Source organism: Pongo abelii, chromosome X (assembly GCF_028885655.2).
Source record: "Pongo abelii isolate AG06213 chromosome X, NHGRI_mPonAbe1-v2.0_pri, whole genome shotgun sequence".
NCBI lineage: Eukaryota > Metazoa > Chordata > Mammalia > Primates > Hominidae > Pongo > Pongo abelii.
In genome coordinates this window covers 154252403-154275001 of record NC_072008.2, presented here as the reverse complement: position 1 = coordinate 154275001, position 22599 = coordinate 154252403, and the positions used below count along the sequence as shown (strand labels likewise).

The window sequence follows — 22599 nt, the reverse complement described above, 5'->3', positions numbered from 1 at the left end:
TATTTTTCTGGGGAAAAAAACTCATCAATGTAGAGGAGGCTGTCTAGCATCATTTTGGATTCTAACACTGGGTAGAACACTGACACTGTCACCTCTCCATTTGTACCTTTTAGGCGGGTAGGCTGTGCCAGAGTTCCTTGAAGTGATTACAATAGTCAATTCCCAGGCACATTCTACCTACAAACCTCTCATTTATTTTATTACTGAGATGTTTAAATCAATTTTTTTTTTTTTACTCCATAGACATACTTTTTTCCAAAGGGCAGGGTATGTTTATGTGTGCACAAATAGGAGTATATGTTTAATATGGTTTAGTGGCACCCTATGTAATAAATGTGTTGAAATCTTATGTCTGGGAATATGGAGAATTATTTTCAAGTATCTTCGTTTTTGCCTTTTAAGGGCTCATAAAAGATTATTTGCAACATACATTTACTTTGTATAACTTTCCCCCCACATATCATTAGTTTTTGTCAAATGTAGAAATTTAAAACCAGGAGCAAACATCTGTCAGACTAATTTTTTGCTTTTTCATAAGTGCAACTTTTTAATAAAAATTTACATCTAGATAAACAATCTTCAGATTTTTGAAACTTTAATAAGATTTTAAAAACATCATGACTTTGAACTGAAAAACATACACGTTTAGCACACAAATATTGTAATATGAATCAACTCCAACTCCATTTGAAAACATGTGAATCAAAGTACAGTTTTAGAAGTTAGTAATTCACATTTAAGCAAGTTAGCGCCTTGCTGAATACAGCCTTTGTAAAAAAGAGACTTAGTGCATATTGTAATGGTACACTGTGGTTTTGTACCATTTGGTTGAGTTTTTCACTTTATTAAACAAGTTCTTGAAAGTTTGTAGATAAAGGCTAACTTCCTATGACGTGAAATTTCCAATGGTAACAGTTACATTTTGTAACAGAACACTTTCTATAGATTTCTTTTCCTAGCTTAAAATTTTAAAAGCAATCATTTGTAAGGATTGCATCAACATCAATTTAGCAGAGGAAGATCAAACTTTATTGAAACTGCTTGCATACAAAATATATTGCACTATAACCAAACAAATGTCAACATAAAATCCAATCTGTTGTCGCTAATATGTACAGAGAATATTGCCCAAGAGCAGTTACATTACAAGGTCATTCTACCTTGGTTAATTATCTACAGTATTTTAAAACCAAACAGCTTACAGATGATGTGTGCAAGGTACCAATTTCTGTTTTCAAATACTATACATTCCCAGAATAAATAACTAGAAATCAACATTAATGTTTGGCAATACTTTTTAAAAGACTTTTTAATATTTGTGAAATCATGTGCAGTTTGTTGCCATTTTTATATGCTTGTTTGTATGCAAGGAAAAGTAACTGTAAAATGAAAATTCAAAGAAACAAACTCACAAAATACATCAGAGGCAGAACTTCAGTTTTTACGGCTCTGTACAGATTCAGTGGTACCCCTACTAGGAGTTACTTTTTAAGAAAAATATAACATCTTAGAGTGAAGGTCCTTCACATATTTTTCCTCAATAAATTTCACTTAAAAAAAAAAAGGCTCAAAAAACAAAACCAAACCCCAACACTTCAAAAAACAAAAGAAAAAAAAGAAAAAAAACGTATTACTTGTTAACCGATCTTAGTCTTTTCCAATTCTGCTTAAACATTAGACCATATATTTCAAAGTTTACAAAACATTTAACCTGCTTCCAATGTTTCTTAGACAAAGTACCTGTACTTCGCAGGATTATTATGCATACATGGAAATGACCTTCCTATCTCTCCAAAATAAGCTTGAAATTAAAATATGAAAAATTTCACAAAACTTGGGGCAGACAAAATTAAAAAAAAAAAAGCTCTAAGTTAAAATTGGTCATCAGGCCAAAGAGCAGGCATATCCTCCTAACTTTCCACCAGGAAGATTTGTTCCTAGCTGAAAACATTTTAGCCTCTCTCAAATGAAGATAGTTCTTTCTTCTCCTGTCTATACAGAAAAATTACACATCTCTCTCAATAACACTATTTATCAAACTTCAGTGCAACAAAACAAAAACAAAAACAAGTCCTATTCTTTATACTGCCTAACCTGATGTTTATGTAAGGAAAAAAATATGGAAAGCATGCATTCTTCTATAAAGTACTAATGTTTGACAGGGTTTGCTACATCTTTAACATTTAGTGTTTCCAACTTATCTTCCCTGAACTCTGCATCCAAATATAATATTCCTACCTGCCAAGATATAAAAAAGGCACAGATCATACAACTTTTTTTGCTAATGAAAATGACAAATGTCACATCACACACATTTCAGGGTCCACTAAAATACTGGAAAAGTGGACCAAAACATAAACTGACACAGGACATGAAATGACATAGCATTTCATGAAGACTTCTATACGAGATTGAAAACAGAAGTCTAATATGATTACCATAAATGCTATATATTAAGAAAAACTGAGAATGTACTGGTGAATGATCACCCAATGCAGGAAACTGGTCCAAATTAACAAAGAATATCACTGCTCAGTACTTTAGAAAATAAAACTAAAATCTGCCCTGAAGTGCTAAGTAGTTTTAAAAGCAATGTTTCAAATTTTAAGGTATCTTTTTGTGCAAATCTGAAAATTGTTGCTTATGGCCAATACCAAAAAATAAAAAATTCTTAGCATAATTTGTGTTCATTTCATGCCCTGTGCCATCTTGCCTACTATTTGTCTTTGGCCTAACAAAGTTTTCTAATATGGAATAAGAATTACGGAAATGGTATAGGAAATATAACTTCAGAATTATGCAGTTTAGGGTACTCCATTCACGAGTGGTTGCTGACCATCCACGCTGTCTGGCTTTTCCTTCTTCTGGTTACGATCTTTACCCGTGCGCAGCCGATTACCTTCACTGGAGGTATTCTGTAATGTTTTAGTGTGGACACTCCTTTCATTATTGCAGTCAACTCTGATCTAAAACAAGTTATAGTTGTTATATACACAGACCATATCCTACTGTAATCTGTAATTGGCCTGACAAAGAAATTTAAACCTGAAGTGTAAATTCCACATGTTAAAAAGAGAAATGGAGATGAGAACAGAAGAAGTGCAAGAAATTAATGTAAGGCAGGATTCTTTATTTGGTTTATGATTTTAAAACACTCTTCTTCTTTAACTGGAACACACTGGTCATCTCACTGCATCCAAAGTTAGAGAAAAACTCACAATCCTATCATGTCTTCTTCTAAGTAGAATAAAACAGTGAGAAACAAACAGGTAAAATGAATTACTATTACTGATTACCAGAAGACATACATGCCTCTAACACTAGAGTTAAAATAAAATTAGTGATTCTCCAAAGATTGTGAAGCCCAGGAAAAGAGAAACAAACTGTTTTCCTATTCTGGCTTTACCCTCAAATAACTCACTAACTAGACTTTAATTTACATCTTTATATCTATCACAGATAAGATCAAGTTTCTCTATACAGAGAGCTCCCACAGTCATACAGTAGAAAAACACGAGCTTTGGTTTATACTGGCTTGTATTTCACTAAGAAAATTCAGATGATCCTACAAACCTGAACTCTATCTGAAGAATGGAACGGTATAAAGAAAACTGAATATAATAATTTGTGGAAGGACTGGAATCCTAGGAGAGTATAAAGATTAATGTAATTTAAAAAATAGTGTTCTAAGAGCTATAAAATATTTTAAGTGCCAATGCTGAATACAGCACTGCTGATTCCAGAGGTACAAATGAAAGTTAACAGTGACAAATGGAACTAAAACAACTACAAATATTGATCTACTTCAAGCACAAACGCTAAAAACATCCCCAAATGGTTGTAATTTCAAAGTATGTTTAAGTAGTGGGTATGTGCATGTGTTTTAAATGTCTCGTTACCAAGGATTCAGTACTTTGATTTGTATTTTTTTTTTCCCCCAGACAGAGTCTCGCTCTGTCGCCCACGCTGGAGTGCAGTGGTGCGATCTTGGCTCACTGCAAGCTCCGCCTTCCAGGTTCATGCCATCCTCCTGCCTCAGCCTCCTGAGTAGCTGGGACGGACTACAGGTGCCCGCCACCATGCCTGGCTAATTTTTTGTATTTTTAGTAGAGACAGGGTTTCACCATGTTAGCCAGGATGGTCTCGATCTCCTGACCTTGTGATCCACCCGCCTTGGCCTCCCAAAGTGCTGGGATTACAGGCGTGCGCCACCGTGCCTGGCCCCTTTTTTTTTTTTTTTTTGAGACGGTGTTTTGCTGTTGTTGCCCAAGCTGGAGTGCAATGGCAAGATCTCGGCTCACTGCAACCTCCGCCATCCGGGTTCAAGCAATTCTCCTGCCTCAGCCTCCCGAGTAGCTAGAGATTACAGGTGCCCACCAACACGCCTGGCTAATTTTTTGTATTTAGTAGAAATGGGGTTTCACCATGTTAGCCAGGCCGGTCTCGAACTCCTGACCTCAGGTGATCTGCCCGTCTTGGCCTCCCAAAGCGCTGGGATTACAGGCGTGAGCCACCGTGCCCGGCCAGGTTTGTATCGATTTTCATACTTAATAGAGAAAACATCACCTTTTAAATTCAGTATTCCATTTCATTTAGAAATATAAATGTGCATCCTTTTAACCAATGCAGTTAGACTGCCAAGTTCATCAAACATGTCAGTTTAAGTGGAGAATTACAAAATGGGTACATAAATATCTTATAGCTTTGTAAAAGACAGGTACATATAGTAATTTACCAATCTATCTATCCCTTGGACATGCTGGTCCTTAAGAACCCACCAATAGTTAACACTCACTTTGAGCTGCTATGAATTCCAACAAATATTCCATCATAAACTTTGTCTTAAAAAGTATCTCTCACTAATCTTGGGTGATGGTCCTAAATGAATCCATAGTCAGGAAGGAACCCTAACTACTTAAGAATTAAAAGTTACAGAAAAAGACGACAACATAGATTCAGAGAATCAGACACTAAGGTTTGACTATCATTTGGACATATGCTAGCTATGTGACTGTGGGCAAAGGACTGAAGCTACAGTGCACTCACCTATAAAGTGGAATAATAAAACTACCTCAGTGGGTTGCTGTAAGATTAAATGAGATAAAACATACACAAAGCACTTAGCAAAGGTGCCTGGATGTGCTCAGGAGATAATTTTAAAATTATTTAACAATTGGTTTAGCACTGGTGACAGCCAATTGAGAAGGGATCCTCGGACTAGGTCCTGGCTGTAAATAAGCAGATGACTGACCAAGCATGGAGACTAGCTGAATATCATCAGCTCTGTCTATCATGATTATTAGTTGTAAGAGAGACATCTTCTTTTCCTTATTTTCTATTGAAAGAGAATACCCTATCCCTGTTAACTCAGGGGAGCAAAGACACATAAGGTTTAATGAGGTCTCTAAGTACATCCCAGGATGTTCCTTCTCTGGGGGATTGTAGGTCTACCAATGTGGTATTAAAATCATAGTGTGGCTGGGCACGGTGGCTCATGCCTATAATCCCAGCACATTGGGAGGCCAAGGCGGGCAGATCACCTGAGGTTGGGAGTTTAAGACCAGCCTGACCAACATGGTGAAACCCTGTCTCTACTAAAAATACAAAAATTAGCTGGGCATGGTAGCAGATGCCTGTAATTCCAGCTACTCAGGAGGCTGAGGCAGGAGAATCACTTGAACCCCAGAGGCAGAGGTTGCTCTGAGCCGAGATTGCGCCATTGCACTCCAGCCTGGGCAACAAAAGCCAAACTCCTGTCTCAAAAAAATAAAAATAAATAATAAATAATAAAATCATAGTGTGGCTGTCAAGGTCTTCACAAATACTCAGACTGCATATTCTCTAGCGAAATCCTCTTATCTGTATACTTGTCACAAAGAACTAAGATTGACTACAATTGTAATGTTGAAGGTAAAATATTTCACATAAACTGGATTTGTAATCTTTGAACATGTTTTTAATAAAGTAAAATAAACTCATAAATCTCAAACTACCATATTCAAACAATTAAGATGAAAAGAGGCAGACAGGTTTTACCTGAAGGGATCCATCTGTTGTTCTTCCTTTAGCCTCTCTTGGATTACGTGGACGATTATCTGTTCGGGAGTGATCGTCGTTTCCTATGAGAATATTTTCAAAGGGTTCAACAGTTACTGATTCTGAAATGCTTACTGGAAGTTCTTTATTCCCACATCCTCTATTTAAACCAACCACAGAATCTGAAATGTAATCAATACCCCAGTGATTCCAGTTACACAATGGCTAATAATCTAGCCTGCTGCCAAGTAACAGAAAATATTTCACAGTTATTATAATTCTCCATCTACAGGTCAATGTGAGTTAATGAAGGGATACTGTTTAGACCCACAAAGATGCAGAACTAGTTATCAGCATTTATTCATATATCTATATGAACCATAAGGAAGGCTGCCTTATATTCTTTCTTTCTACACAAGTGGAAGGCTGACCCCTTTCCTATGGTGATCAGCATAAAACGGGAGAGACGGGATCTTGATAACAGTTCATTGCATCAGTAGAATTTCTCATGGAACTTCAAGACAGCTGTTACAATTCACTTTGATTTCTTAATGAAGATCTCCATACCTTTGAAGCCTCCTCCACGTCCTCTTCCTCCTTGTCCTCTTCCTCCCCCTCCACGCCGCCGTCCGTCTCCTCTGCGCAGGAAGCTCTCTCTCTCTTCCTCTGTTGGAGCTAATGACCAATCACTGAGTTCGTCTCTGTGGTCAGATTCTGTTTCAGAAGCATTTGATGCTTCAGAATTAGTTCCTATCGAGAGTTAAAAGTTATATACCATTGTCTGACTTTAAAAAAAAAAAAAAAAAAGAGGTTAACAGAAGCTTCCAGAGACGTTTCAGGGGTAATCCAAAACTCTTCCCAATTTATAAGCCCACAAAGAGTATTATCACCTTCCATTTCATAAAACAAAATTTTAAACTCAAAATGAAGGGCTTTGCAATATTTGAGGTAATTTCGGTTATAAACATGTTTCATATTCATTTTTAAAAAGTATGTTATTAGCCACCTAAGTTCAAACCTTAATGTGCCATATCATTAAACAGCTGTGTTCCTTTAAACATCTATACTCTCTGGAGGAAAAGATTATCTACGACAGTTAAGTGTGATACCTTGATAAACAAAACCTCTAAAAAGAGAGCTCCTTTTAGCAAGATTTGGCCCAGGACAGAGGGGAATGTATATATTTTGGTCATTTCTGAGAGGGTGGCAAAGGAGGCCACCATGGCAACTGCTTCAGGGAAGGGTCTCTTGTGGGTCATGGATTGGATCTAGCTGAAGGCAGATACACGCTTGCCTGATGTTTGGTCCACAACCTGCCCTCCCACTCCCATTACAATAATTGATCATTAATAAAGAATTACTATAATAAATTCATTATGCCTGAAGGGGTTAATGACTTAAGAGGACAGGAGTGGAGAAAAAGAGCTCCACGGTGAGGCAGAAATTCATGAGTAAAAAGAACAGACTGTTGGGAGAGGGGTTAGGGGTTAGGTTCAAGGTTGGCCTTAGGAGTAGGTAACTCTCCCCAACTCCAGAATATCAACTCTACTACCTCTCTCTTCCTCTGTTGGAGCTAATGACCAATTATAGCTTCACCATTATAGCTTCATTCCTGTGGATCTTGAAGGCTTTTCCATCTTAAAGAGTTCCTTTTTGAAATGCAAATATGCGTGAGATGGATTATATCTTATACCATCATTAGCAAGTTACAAAGGAGATACACAGTTGAGCAAGAAAGACAGTAGGCACTGGCAGGTGGGGATCAGGTTCACTGAAAGGTACTGGGAGAGAAGAAAGAAGCACGGACAGAAAAGCTGGGAAGGCAAAGAGAAACTTCGCCTACTTCTTGACTGTGCCTAGGGCTGACTTTGGCCACGTCACTCAAAATCACCTTATGAGCCACAAGAGGCAGACCCCTGATTTACACAGTCCATCCAGCAAGTATGACCAGCACATACCTGACAAAAAAAAAATGAGCCACAGTACACAAATGAAGAAAGTTTTGACTATACAGTTATAAAATCAGGAGAGGCCTTAAGAAAGTCATCAACACACAAGGGCTTTGCAGATTTACCCCCAATCAGAGCATGAACAGAACTTGCACCTGCCCTGTGAACTCAACGTGTTTATTATCAGGTTTTTACTCTATGTCTCCTATAACACAATTTAAGCCACTGTGAATTGGAAACCATGTAGCGACAAATTGTTATAATGGGGTTCTAATGAATATTAGAGATTAGCAGCTGTAAGTCTAGGAACAGATAAAGTTACTGAGTAAAATGCTTAGTTTGTACCTGAAGTATATCCAGGACCGCGTCTGCCGTGCCCCCTATTTCTGTAAGGTCTACTACCTCGACCCATTCCTTGACCATCATCAGTCACATAGCTTTTTTCCTTATCTGTACGATTTGGTGGTGGTCTAGAACTAGCTCCAATCTGTCGCAACTGCTCATCAATTTGTAATCTCTCCAAACGCAACTGGTCTACTTCCTATTTAAAATATACAAGATAACAGTAAAAATAATTTGACATTTTACTTAATAAAACCTTTCTCCTTTTCATCAGATAAAAATATACTGGAATATTTCAATTTCAGTTCTAAATTTACAGTAAACACTGTTACACAGAATTATCAGGAAATTGAATGATCTCCTTAAAAAGAAAATTACTACAGATAACAGATTATTGATGTCGAGAATTAGAGATATAACAAAAACACTCAGCATTCAAATTATACTGAATAAAATTTAAAGTTGTCTAATTTGGCACTATTATCCAATTATTCTACTGCTAAGGCACAGATATGCTATTTTGGGGACTTCTTCATGATAGGATATTAAATAAAACATGCTAAAATGTATGAATATAGATAAATGACATTCAAGGTATAACCAGCTAACCTTAAAAATCACACATTGTAAATAATCTTGATTAAAATAGATCTGCCAGTTAATATCTTAATTTACAAAGCATTGAGTTTGGGCCATCTTTTGTTTAAAAAGAACATATACTATGGTTAAGGAACAATGATTTTTTCATCAACTGAAAATGCTGACTATTCCTCATGAGGGGAAAACAAAACTATTTAATAGCTGACCAGACAGCTAGGTCTTACATCATGCCTTGAAAACTTCCTAAAGACCACAACTCTGCTACAACAAGTACGAGAAACAGTATACATTTAGTTGATAGAAATATACACCTGGGGTCCAATGACAGACCCTTACAAAAAGCACTTCCAGTATGTTGGGTTCTGTTAAAACCAGATGAAACCTCATTTCTAACCACTGTCCTTCCAATCCACTCATGAACATCTCATTTACTGGCTACAGGGAATCAGATTCATAACTATAGTAGTAGTAGGTGTCTCAGTGAAGCAGAGGTTATCATAGAGACTGTCTATATGAACAGTCATTGGAGAAACCCCTGTAAAGCTAAGTGTCTAAAATCTTGGTTGTGGCAGCTTCTGGAAAAGAAAGGTCAGGTAAGGATTTGGTCAGTTTCATCTGTGCTCTGCCATCTTTAGCAATTTACATAGTTACACCAGAACCTGTTTTACATAGAATTTGAGCAAAGGAGAGACTGCAGCTGAGTGAGTGACTTCCTCCAAAGGTACAGTAATAGCTCATGGAATGGGAATATCTTGCAAAACAGAACAGTAGTCCAGGTTATTCCACTGGGGCAAAGCAGTCACCTTTTGGTGAGAGATGCCAGGCCCAAACAAGGGAAGTTCTGGTGATGGAAAGAATGGCAACAGGGCAGCTGCTGATAACCAAACAAGATATTCTTGAGAATAAATCAAAGGATCTAAGAAAGAACATTAGTCAAAAGAACAAGGGATTTGATACAATGTAATCCTAACTCTCCAGGCCTTCATAATGATTTAAGCTAATTATGAAGAAACACACACAAAAGATTACACATAAACATACTTAAAAAAAAATCAAAGAGGTATCCTACCCATGTAAACCTTGCTGGATGAAACCTTCCCACTTTTAATTAACTGGCCACCATAAGAATGAATGGCATGCCCAATATTACACTTTTTCTTCCTTTCATTCTTATTTACACACAAGCAGAAATCATGTACTTTTTATTTCTTTCAAGAAATCAGCAAAAAAATTCTTAATGCCATAAATAAAATAGAGTTGAAATGCTTTTTAAAAACATTTAATACCAGCTACATTATAATTTTGGTATGTACGGATACAAATAAAACATTATGAAAATGAAGTAGATCAGTTTCCATTTCATTAAATTATAGAACATTTTGGCCAAAAGGAATTTCAAGAAGCATCCAGTGTAGGGAAATGACTTGCCTAAAGTAACACAGCTAGTTCATTTGCTGAAGTCTTATAAGTAAATTGCTGGATTGCCAATCCAGTGCTTGCTCCACTACACCTTGTAGCCTCCTTGTTCCTATTTTCCAGTTTGACATTTTAAGGAGGCATAACTGCATCACACTAACTAAACTGAACATTTATGAGAAGACACAAATAGTTTGTATTTTGAATAACAGTAAAGAGAAAAACAGAGAGGGTAAACATTTAAACAAAGAACTTCATGAAATGCTTAGATTTCCTTGATAAATGACATAAAAGGAACAATAAAGGCAAGAGTTATAGACACAAATTTTTGCCTGGAAAAAACCAAAATGCTAGAAAGGATCAAATGGATTAATAGGCTATGTACAGGATTGCCTAAACTGAGTGTAAGGGTTTAAGAGAAGAATAAAGGGAAGTATAAAATTTTATTGAAAACTGGTATATTGGTACTTAAATTTATAAAGACTTCCATTTTTTAAAAAAATTATAAGCTAAACAATGTATTTTCTCTATTACCTTTGACAAGTCATACAGTGTTTTGCACAGGCTAGAATGAGTCCTAACTGCTGAAAGATCTACTATAAAGTTTGTATATTTTAGTACAAAAGGATTAGAAGTTAAAGTTCTTTCTGTTCTCACCTTTAAATAGTTCAGGTGATAATCCAAAAGAACAGTGGCATTAGCAATGCTGTCCTTTGTTCCCACAAAAACAAATGGTACCATACCCTGAAAAAGAAATTGCAACAATGATCCTATAAAAGTAATGACAGATTAATCTGAAAAATGCAAATAATGACTAATTCTCTAGCACAGGATCTGGTGAATAGCAGGTATACAAATGTTTGCTGTAAATATAAATCAATATATGAAAACAAAAGTAGTTGATATACTACTTTACACATCTACTGTGAATATGAATAGATCAATAGCAACCTTTTAAACGTATCAGATTATTATAAAGACTAGTATTCAGTACCAGCAAAATCACAAAATGTATAATTCAAAATTATACAAGCTTTAACATGAGATGTATAAACAAAATGAGTAGTATAAGATACTCTAATTCATTTACAAAAGGCTTTATCCTGATGAAATTTTTTTCTTTTTTTGTGAGACAGGGCCTTTTTATTCTGTTGTCCAGGCTGGAGTGCAGTGGCATGATAATGGCTCGCTATAGCCTCGACCTCCCCAGGCCCTAGGTGTTCCTCCCACCTCAGCCTCCTGAATAGCTGGGACTACACGTGCATGCCATCATACCCAGCTAATTTTTGTACTTTTTGTAGAGATGGGGTTTCGCCACATTGCCCAGGCTGGTCTCGAATTCCTGGGCTCAGGCGATCTGCCTGCCTTGGCCTCCCAAAGTGTCGGGATTACAGGCGTGAGCTACCGTGCCTGGCTGATCAAATTCTTTAAAAAAAAATCAAAATGAAATACCAAGGGTACAAAAGTAAAAAGTACATTACTTCTGCTAACCAAGTAAATAGAGTACACACAAAATACAAACAAAAACATCAGGATAAAAATGCACTGAATAATCTGTGAGACAAAAAAATAGGTACATTGACAAGCATAAGTTTTATCAAGCCCATACACATTTCAATAATGTACTCTGAAAATTTTAAAAGGCTGAATCACAAGGAAAGTTTGAACTTCTCTTTATGGACACTACTTAACATAAGAACAGATTTTTAAAAGGCATATGCTAAATGTCTGTACTCCTAGCCCATATATATATATATACACACACGGTGAGGGAAAAAAACCAACTACTTCTTGTTCACAAGTCATAGGGCAACCTAGAAACAATTGTGCAAATTAATAACTGGCAATTCATTTCTGCATGTTGGGTTTTTCTTCAACAAGCTTTATTTGTTACAAAGCCTTTAACTGTATTATTTCCCAAAATACCATGTGATGGAATGAATGCTACACCCTTCCCTCTGGGTCAAATATCACCAAAATAAGCTTTAAAATCCTATGTAATAGATTTAGTTAGATTGACTTTGGAGCAAATTATTTACAAATATCTTTTCTTGCAACATGTCTAAACTGTTGGAGTACCCCAAGGGCCACTCTAATTTAAGCACTTCACGAGTAGACCTGAATAGTAAATTAAAATGAAGAAAGGCAAGAATGGAATGATGGCCTTCAGTACGGACACCAGAAAAAAGTTACTCTATGTTCTGGGATAATGGGCTGCCCGGCAATGAGACATATCCAATCCACTTGCCGTTATAGTCCTCTTTGTAAAATGGCACCTTTGCTTTTAATCCATGAGTCCACAACATTTTTTTCCATAAACAGTTCTCACCGGCTCTCCCTGCCCTCAAAGAACTTACAATGTGGTTGAGGAGATCAACAAATAAACATCTATGTTTAAGTGCTATGCTAGGGGTGAGCACACTACAAAACAGAAGGAGAAGGCTCTTGAACCAGTCAGGGTGGGGATCTTTGGCAAGTGCACAAGGAAAACTTTGTAAGGAATAAGGTCAAAATGAAGTGACATGTGGAGGAGAAAAAGCATTCCAGGCAGAGTAAACCTGTACATACGTCTAGAAGCAAAATAAGCACGAGAATGTTCAGAGTACGGCTTAAGCTTCTCTAGAGTGCAAGGGAGAAGATAATTTAAAGATGATAACTGGGCAAGTAACTGGGAAAAGCCTTACAAGCGGCATGAAGGTGTTTAAGCTTTAACTCCAGGGCAATGGATCCACATACCCACAAACACTCCTCCCTCCAGTCCCTAATCCTGATAATCATTTGTAATCTTTCTTAACAAGGGGAATAAACATTAAAATATAAACTGAAAGTGTATTTCTCAAGGAATGTTTTCCTACCTGCCAAGCCTTGAGTTCAGGTTTCTGGGATTCCCCTGCTACAACTGATGAAGCCACTAACACCTAAAGCAGTATAAGGAATGCAAGGGATGTCATTAACTATAACAAACGATACACAGAAGCCTGAACGCAGGACTTTCACTGCAGGACTTTTAAACCCATGTCTAAACAGATTAGTTCAAATAGAGAAAATTAGTTTCTAAAATATGGTTCAAGCAGTAACTAATGCATCTAAGAGAAGGTGTATTTTGAGCTATGATACCTGCAAAATTTAAAGAGAGAAGGCATGGAAGAAAGAGAGTCCACTGTCAAAAGAAAAATGTGACCACTAAATGCAACCCCATTATTTTGTGTTTATGCACATAAGAGTTGTTACTGTGAATAAATTGAAAAATATGTATCACATTAATATGTAGTATCTCATAAGCTGGCAATTACATTTGAAAAAAAAATAGAACATAAGTAGCCTACAAGTCTAACCAATTGTGACATCTGAGACAAATTACTTGTATTGTAATTCAAAGTGACAAGTAATTCTTACCCTCTGGACTTTTGTACTGTTAGGTTGAGAAAAATGGGTGCTGTTTTCCTTTATCTCTAAATGTTTTTTTTCTTCTGGGGCATTAGGTCCAACCCTTGAATTATTGGAAGGAAGGGAATTTGGTGGCATAATTTCCTTGGTAAAAAACAGAAAACACAAAAGAGAAAAAAAGGACCAATTTAAGACTTTATTTAGCTCTATTAATGTTATCAATCATCATATTTTTTAAAAATTTAAGTTATTATAAACAGTTTTGGTTTACAAAATTACAGAATACAAATTGTAAGCAGAAAAAAAAGATTTAACTTTAGCTAAAAGAATCTTTCAAAAAGAAAGCTAGACAATATGTAAAAATTATGGTTCTTTGATGAGATAGTATCTTAAGAGTACTATTGCACAGAAAGGTGCATCCTCACCTCTCTACCCCATGCAAATACTTTAAAAGCTGCTACAAAAAGCATATACTTATGAAGATAAAAGGGTTACAGAATTTAAAGGTAAGGAGGATGGGGAAGAGATATTAAGCACAGAAATAAATTTAAAGCACACAGAATAAACACACATACTACACAATCCCCAAACTAAAAAAGTGAAAAGATGAAAGCCAGAAAACCTAACCTGTGTTCCAATTTTGCTTTTGTCAGCAACATTAACATTTACAAAGTGCTTTACAAAGCATTTACATATATATTATTTTATTAAATTGTCATTAACACTCGACCCAGTGATGTATGTCTCATATTTAAAAATTTATAACCACCCATTTTAAAGATTAGGAAAAAAGAATTCAATAAAGTGACTAATCCAAACTCACAGCATTAGAGGAGAGAGGGGCCATTATCTACAACTATAACATTAATTATAGCGGGCATGCTTGATAATCAGAATATCTGCATTCACTTTATGCACATATCGGAGGTCCTCAACATATCACATAAAAAACTTTTACTTTTATTATACGAGCCACAAAATATTCGCACTGTAACATACCTCTTCTTGTGGAACATTTTTCTCATTTTCAGCCTCAATCCTCACCCTCACAACTCCTGACTTGTCCACAATCTCCTGAATCAGCTTTCCATTTTTTCCTATTACTTTGCCTAAGAAATAAATAAATCAAGGTTGGTTTTAAAAACACATACCTCAAAGCAGTAAGCACAGTCCTACTGTAAACTATTACATTCATACAGACAGATATTTTTATGTGTATGTACTGAATTGTAAGATTTCAAAACCAAAGTAGAGACTCTTTTCAACAAGATGGTTAATCTGGTTTTCCGTTTAATTAGGACATCATTGTTTAAACTCCTTTGGTCAGGTACCAGAGTTAACTAATACTTGCAAACTGATTCGGTAGTTTTGAATTTTTAAGGCAGTTCAAAGATAGCCTCTTATTTTTGCTCAAAAGGGTACACTTTAAACTTGCTGGTCCTGTGGTATGTATCATTCTTTCTGCAAAGTTCTATAAGAATTCAGAAAAAAGGAGAGATCATGGGAAATATATTCACTTATTCAACACTTTCAATTCTCATCTGTACCTGATTTAAATCTGCTTCTTTGTCCATGGTAAATATTTTCAGAATTCTGTATGAAAGGCACATTTATAAAAGATAATCTAAGTCTGAAAGTGGCTTAAGCAGCTATACATACATCCAAAAGGAATACAAATTCTTCAAGGTCAATGTGTTAACAGAGTATCACTCCTGTGCATTACTTACAAACTTTAGCAATATATTAAAAAGTGAAGGGATTAGTCACAGAGTAAAAGATTAAGAAAACTCACTTTAAGATAACTCAAAACCACAATGAAAAAGCTTAAAACCAGTTTAAGTATTTTTCAGTAACATCTATTAAAACTTGGGATTTCAGGTACCAGTAAAAAATAGGTACTTGATCATTTCCTTATTTATTTTACAATCATATACATTACTGGAAAATGACCGCTTTCATTTGCATCATCACACGAGTGGTAAAAGCAAGACATTACAAACTTAAGAATTACTAATTCTAGAAATGTACATGTGAACTACATCTGATTCTGAGGGCTCACCCAAGGTACCTAAGTACCCTTACATTGGCCACATCCACCATGTGCTTGCCCTCACCATCTCATCTTCCATTTTTTCCTTTTTGCCTTTAAAGGCAAAGCTCAAGGCAAAGTTGGGGGAAAAGACGGAAGCAAAAATTTGCTTTGAGCCAATGCTAGATAAGACCTCAGTGAAAAGCCTTCTCACAAAAAATTCTTGTGGCTCTTGTAATCAGAGCATAGCTTTGACATTCTTGCTGTGTGTGGCTGCCTCATTCACCCCTAGAAACTCTTTGACTGGTCATAGAACAGAACTGACACCATTAAATCAGGATTCTTGGTCTAGGTCCTTCTGTCAATTATTTCTGTTCTTCTATAATGAAAAGGGGAAAGGTGAGGTGAGAGAAGCTACTTGGAGTCTTCACACAGTTTGATTTTAAACTGCAACACTTATATTTTCATGAATTAATGTTGACTTTAATAAAGATCTAAGTGAGTTAACAAACGAAAAATGAGATTTGGGGATTTTTTATTAAGATAATATCTTAACTATCCTAAGTACTGTGTGTTAACTATAGCTGACTGAATAGTCATACCAATTCATTCTTAATGAGTGAAGAATCCAATTTTAATGGAAAGATAAATTAGTGCACACACTAAAGAGAGTTTGTGAAAAATAGAGATCACAAATAATGTTGGTTGACTCAAACAAAACGCATGCAAAACTGATTATGACACCTCTCTAAATATCTGCCTTGCAAAATCTTACACAAAAATGCTTTCTGAAAAGTTCCAACGTTCCCAGTGTTGCAATGGACCATCTCTAAAACAGAATTATCTCATTTTACTAACTAGAAACAACAAAACAAAAACAAGGCTGATTTACTTTTAGCAGTCTTTCTGGCTATTTCTGAGATCCTCTTCTTTCCAGGTAACCACAGGTAGAATCTACTTTTAATATTTAATGGCAAATAATCCAATTCTACATTACACACTTATTTCCAAATCCCAAAGAGCAATTTACTATGATTCTGTTCTACTGAAATGGAGTTGTTTTGAATAAGGTGAAGAACAGAGTCCCCTACTGTGTCCAGAATTGTCCCCTACTATATCTTCCAATTTAATTATCACATCAACTCTGTGAGGTGGATACTATTATCACATTTGATAGGTAAGAAAAATAATTCTCAAGGGGGCTAAGACAGTGACCCACAGTCACACTGCTACCAAAGAATAAAGTAGGACTGAAATCCAGATCCAACTCCAATGCCCAAGCACTTTCCCCACTACCATCATGCCACCTTCAAAACCAACTTTAATGAATCTGACACATAATTCTCTACTCATTTGCTATTAAAAAAAACAAACAAACTACTGGCTCTTTTTCCATAAGAATTCCTAAATTTACAATAACCTTTCTAACTACAAAAGGTATGCAATTGCTTGACAAGCTGTAAAGAAGAAAATAAATATTATTCATCACCCGACTGTCTTGAGATTAGCACTTTATCTTGCGCTATGCATACATTCCGTACACATACAATTGGTATGCAAGTTACCTTAGTAACATTACAAACACATTCTCCAGTTGTCTGTAGTATACAGCTGAGCTAACACTTCTGCATTATTTCCCTACTATTTGTACTTTATCTTCAAGCTAATTTTCTTTGGGAGATACATTTATCATTTCTAGTGTTTGTTAATGACAAGGAAGATGTTTATGATTCTATGCTGACAAAAAAGCAGGCTAAATTAGCACTGAAACTACGTAAACAGAATGTATGAGAAGTCCTTACTTTCTTCTTTAAAGTTTCCAAAGAACATGTATTACTTTATATAAAACGGCCATGATCTCAAGTTTAAAAGATAAAAAACATATAGGCAGTATGTCCCAATTTTATTTACAAATTAAAAACATATGTAGCTTTCTTGATAAAACTGCACCTGGTTTTGATATGTTCTACTAAAGATATCTGCAGCATTTAGGAGTATTGGTGAAGAGCTCCTAAATATTTGCTGATACTCACGATGGTGATGGTCATAAAACAGTACTCAAGTCAAAATGAAGAATTACTATTGACTTTGCAGAAAGTCCCAGAGACATTTGAAGTTTCTTCTAGCTTTGGAACTTTTTAGATTTAAGTAACCTATGTTCAGATCTTCAACCCTGAGATAATTAAAATGAATGCTATCATTTTATAGTCCCATAAGAAAGATCAAATACAAATCTATTTCAAATCATAAAGCTCCCAAATATCATTCATTTTGAAAAATTATTTAATTTTAAGATATAAAAAGTATACAGTCAGGAGGGCTGGGCAAGATTTATCCTTTCAGGTATTAGTAGGTTTGAACTAGAAAAGCAATCTCTTTTGAATACCTTCTGAAAATGTAACCTTTGAGCATCATACTTAACAAATATTTTTTTGTACGCTATAAGAACAGATCATATTTCAAAGACTATGTTTCAATTAAATGATACCCACCAGTAAGAAAAAATGAAATTCTATCACTATAAATAAACTGTTTACCTAAACTTAGTTGTTGTACTATATGTCAACAGATACTTCTGACTTACCTACTAAGTTCCTTGGAACTTGTATTACATCTTCAGCAAATTCGAGAAAGCTTCTAGCTTTTTTCACTGCATCCTGATCCTAATAAAAGGGGAAAAGTTTTAAGACAAAAGATTAGCCAGCTGAAATACTTGTTTGGGGGAAAAAAAAAACTATGCAGTAAAGTATTTACCTCTCCATAAATATGAAATGTGCAGGTATCTTCATCCAGATCAATAGCAGTGACCCCAGGTACTTTTCTAGCTTGCTGAATATTAGCACCATGAGTACCAATAGCTAGACCCATCAGATCTTCTCTTACGATAAACTGTTCATGAAATCTCGAGGCAAGCTGCCTTGAACTCTGAAGAGAAATGGACGTCTGATGAATACACTTTATCAACTATTACAACAACTGTATTTAGGCCAGCCATGTAAATTATCTTGACCCTGTATATGAGGGGTCCATAAATTATTAATAGTTTTAGGTGAAAACTAACAGGTTTTAGAAAATACCTCTCACAGCCTAAGTACTTTTTAGGTTACTAAAGGTCTATGACATTTTATATGTTTTTGTTAATAGGAAAGAACTTGTTGACATTTTCCAAGGTAACTGCTGAAAACTTATCGCAAGGCTGCCTTAGTTAACCAATGACATCAGCGATATAATAACTAAGAAGCAGGTCAAATGTTCCCCAGTAAAAACCAGCTCACTCGGTCTGACAAACTCAATGTTACTTATTTAGGTAAAAAAATGTTTAAATATCATCTTTATAGAAAATTTTATTCGCTTCATTTTTATTAAAGGTATGAGTATATATTTTCTGGAAATGGTGCCATTTTTTATAACATCATTAGGTACTATGGTCTAAACATTCCTCTGTTGAAATGACATTAAAATGACACCTCCCTCAAAACCTAAGGAATCAAAAATTGTTGGTACAGTAGTTAAACTGAATAAACAAAAAATGTCAAAAATTAAAAACTTAGTAAGCATCTGAAAGCTAACATGAGACCAGAGTCCGTAAGACCTTGTGATCTGGATCCACAATTATGATGAGCAGTTGTAAATATCCAGTGATGACGAAACTAAGTTACAATGACATCCCAAACTTGTGGATAATCACTGTCTTTAAATACCATTATCAAAATTTAGTGTTTAGTTCTAGCATGCCATTAATGAAAACCAAACGTATTAGTGGCTCATGTTGAAAAACGGGAATTTCTTATAGGAACATGTAAATCTCTTTAATATTAGTAGTGAAGAAAGATAGGCATGCATACTAGTTTCTCACTGTTCAACAGACCTGATAATTTGAATGAATGAATATAACAAGCATAAATAATTTAAAAGTGCAATATCCATTTTTTTTTAGACTAGAGTAATAAAATCTATAAAATAATTCTAGGACTTTTCAAGAAGTCATGTTTTTTGAGTCCTGGTTCATTAATCTGGTTCATTCTTTTTCACTGATAATTCACGGATAAATGGTTAGCCAAAAGTATGATAGATCATTTAAGAATAATTCGATGTTTAAGAAGAGGCATATGAGTATATTTTCATAATATTCACAATCAAAGTAAGGAGGCAGCTCTGGGCTAAAAGTTATGAGAGAATCACTAAAGGAACCACAAAATCATGAACACAGGGACATCAAGAAAGAATGAGAGCAAAGACCAATTAAACAGACCTCCATGGCCTTAAGAAAAAACAAAGTGGCAAAAGGAGATTAAACTTTTCCCCTTCTGCTAAGAGTTCAGCATCACACATCAAGTTGACAGGTGGCAAATTTCACAGGGTTTTTATAAGAACACAGTCTTGACTACCTTTTCTCCTAAAATGCAGTTTGGAACTCCTTTTTTTTCTTTACTATCTCCAATGTGTGGTGTTTTCCTTCTAATGAATAATGATGATGAACTCTGGAATTTGACAGTAATATAGTAGAGCTGGCACATTCATCTAAGATCCACTTAGTTAGTTTCTATAGTAATGGATGGACGTACTTGATAGTTATCAATGAAAACAAATGTATGGTGATGAAAATTATTGGAGGATTAATAAAAGTAGATAAAATGCACCTTAAGAGACGAAATAGTAAGTTAGGGAAATAGCCTCTGGCGGGAATCTGAAGACAGGAGTTTTAAAGAATGACAACCAATTAGAATGAAGAAGTTCTATACCCTTTTAAACAAAGATAAACATACATAATGAAAGGAATATGATTAGATATTTAAATATTCTCTAGTATTTTTAATGACAACATGTTATATGGAAGAAGCATTGCCGCATTTTATTAGCGACTTTGATAAACTTCTAGTAAAAGTGAAAGTACCAGAAGTCCCTTAATATACATAAGCTGCTGTTTAATTTTGAAACCTCAGGCATGGAAACTTTAGTATGATTATGCTCTGTACAATTTTCCAACTATAGAACCTAAGGAATTGTTAAGAAGCAGTAAATAAATGACAAGCTCCCCAATATTCAAGTTTTGGAATGATAGAGTTATCGTTCCTAGGTAGCCTTACAAGCAGTGCTAGGGAAAGTGACATACCTCCAGCTGCTTACTAGCCTCTTCATTTCTCATTATCAGAGACAACTTAGTGCGCAGACTCCGAAAGTGCATGTCAATCAGCATATGTGCTCGCTTTGAGGTGACTTCATTGATGGACTAAATGATTTAAATTAACAACATTATTATCAGGCAATTGCCCCAGATGAATTAAACTAAAAATAAACAACTCAAAAATGCTCACCAAAATGACAAGCTGATAATTTTCTGGATCATAAGTTACAGAAAAGGCACCAACTGCCTTTTTAAAGTCCTTATGTGCTGACTCTTTGGCACACCTAGAAATTAAAAAAAAAAAAATTAATATGAGTAATTACCAACTACTGACATAAATAAATGCAGGCAGATTTACACATATAAGAATCATGGATTCATATTAAATTTGATTTATGCAAAATATGCTATATCCATTTAGAAGCTTAGCTCCTTTTCTGTACATTTCTGAACTACAGCTTAGATTACCAAAAGAGACATATTCAGGGGAACCACCCTACACTACAGGTTTCCTGATTTCAGTTACATACAAGTCAGTAGTTTTCTTAAGTCAACTATTGAAAACTTTTGGAGATAGCTACCTACAGGGTATCTGATTTCTTTCTTCTTTTCTTGTTGCAGGCCTTTTCTTTTTTCCTTTTTAATTTTTAGTTTTTGTGGGTACATAGTAGGTATATATATTTACGGGGCATATGAGATGTTTTGATACAGGCATGCAATATGAAAGAAGCACATCACGGAGAATGGGGTAAGAAACTGCTAAACAATTTGAGGGAGAGAAGGAAATGTACACGAACCAGAAGGCACAAAAATTTACACACATACACAATCTCTAGAAAAGGGAGGATTTCTATGTATTCTGAACTGAAATTTAATGTTCAACAACATGTCCAAATCAAACGTACTGTATTCACTTAATAAAATCTGTAAAAAAAAAAAAAAAACTGCATCTCTTCTATAGTCTTTAAGCATTATTCCAGATCAAGAATTATAAGATGAGATGACTTTTTAAAGCTTCTTTAGCTCTACTTATTACACATTTATCTGAAAACATTTTAGGTAAAAGAGAAAAAAACGGGAGAAATCATTTAGTCTATAGTTTGTGACTTATGACAGAATTATCACATTTGTTTGATCAGTTTTTAAATCTTAGAATGAACAAAGTTAGTTTAGAAAACAAATGTACATTATGTACATCAGCCACGTGTGTAGCCAAGTAAGTTCAAACAAGCGCAAGGCTGCCTTGATTCTATAAGTAGGAAAAGTTAAATAAGTTTTTTCCCCATTGCTCTTGCAAACCAAACTATTTTTGCTGAAGTCCACCAAATTTAAAATCAATTTCTAGTATTTTAAAAAATTTTTAAAATACTAGAAATTCTTTTAAACTAATTGCATATCACTTCCAAGTTCTCAGCATTTCTTGTGTATCAACTTACATTTGTCGTAAGTCTTCTGGCACATCCAGCTTGATCTTATGGAAAGTATCTTTTGTGGCAGGTTTGTTAGGATTAACTGATCTTAGACGTTCAATTGTGACAATTTCATTGTAAGTTGCATCACATGCTGCATATTCTATCACATAAAACTGAGAAATAAATAAAAGTCACTTCTAATCACAATTTTTAAAGTAAGAGTAAGAAGTTCTCCCTATTCAGTTATTTTAAAATAAATTATCTATGTGAAAAAATTTATGACCAACGGAAACATACTGAACA

General features: G+C 35.1%; 1 protein-coding gene across 16 annotated transcripts in view; it reads right to left on the bottom strand.

The window, feature by feature from the left end:
- Nucleotides 1-519: 519 nt before the first annotated feature.
- FMR1 (fragile X messenger ribonucleoprotein 1) overlaps nt 520-22599 on the bottom strand; it is a 38811-nt gene continuing 16731 nt past the window's right edge. Inside the window, exons 5-17 of one of the 16 annotated variants that reach the window (XM_024240316.2) lie at nt 22321-22469; nt 21075-21168; nt 20873-20989; nt 18514-18684; nt 18344-18422; nt 14730-14839; nt 13740-13874; nt 13199-13261; nt 11001-11087; nt 8331-8526; nt 6604-6786; nt 6037-6119; nt 520-2966 (exon numbers count right to left, since the gene is read on the bottom strand). In XM_024240316.2, the coding sequence (XP_024096084.1) occupies nt 2805-2966; nt 6037-6119; nt 6604-6786; nt 8331-8526; nt 11001-11087; nt 13199-13261; nt 13740-13874; nt 14730-14839; nt 18344-18422; nt 18514-18684; nt 20873-20989; nt 21075-21168; nt 22321-22469 (1629 nt within the window). In that variant the 3' untranslated portion in view covers nt 520-2804. 16 annotated transcript variants of the gene reach the window in all.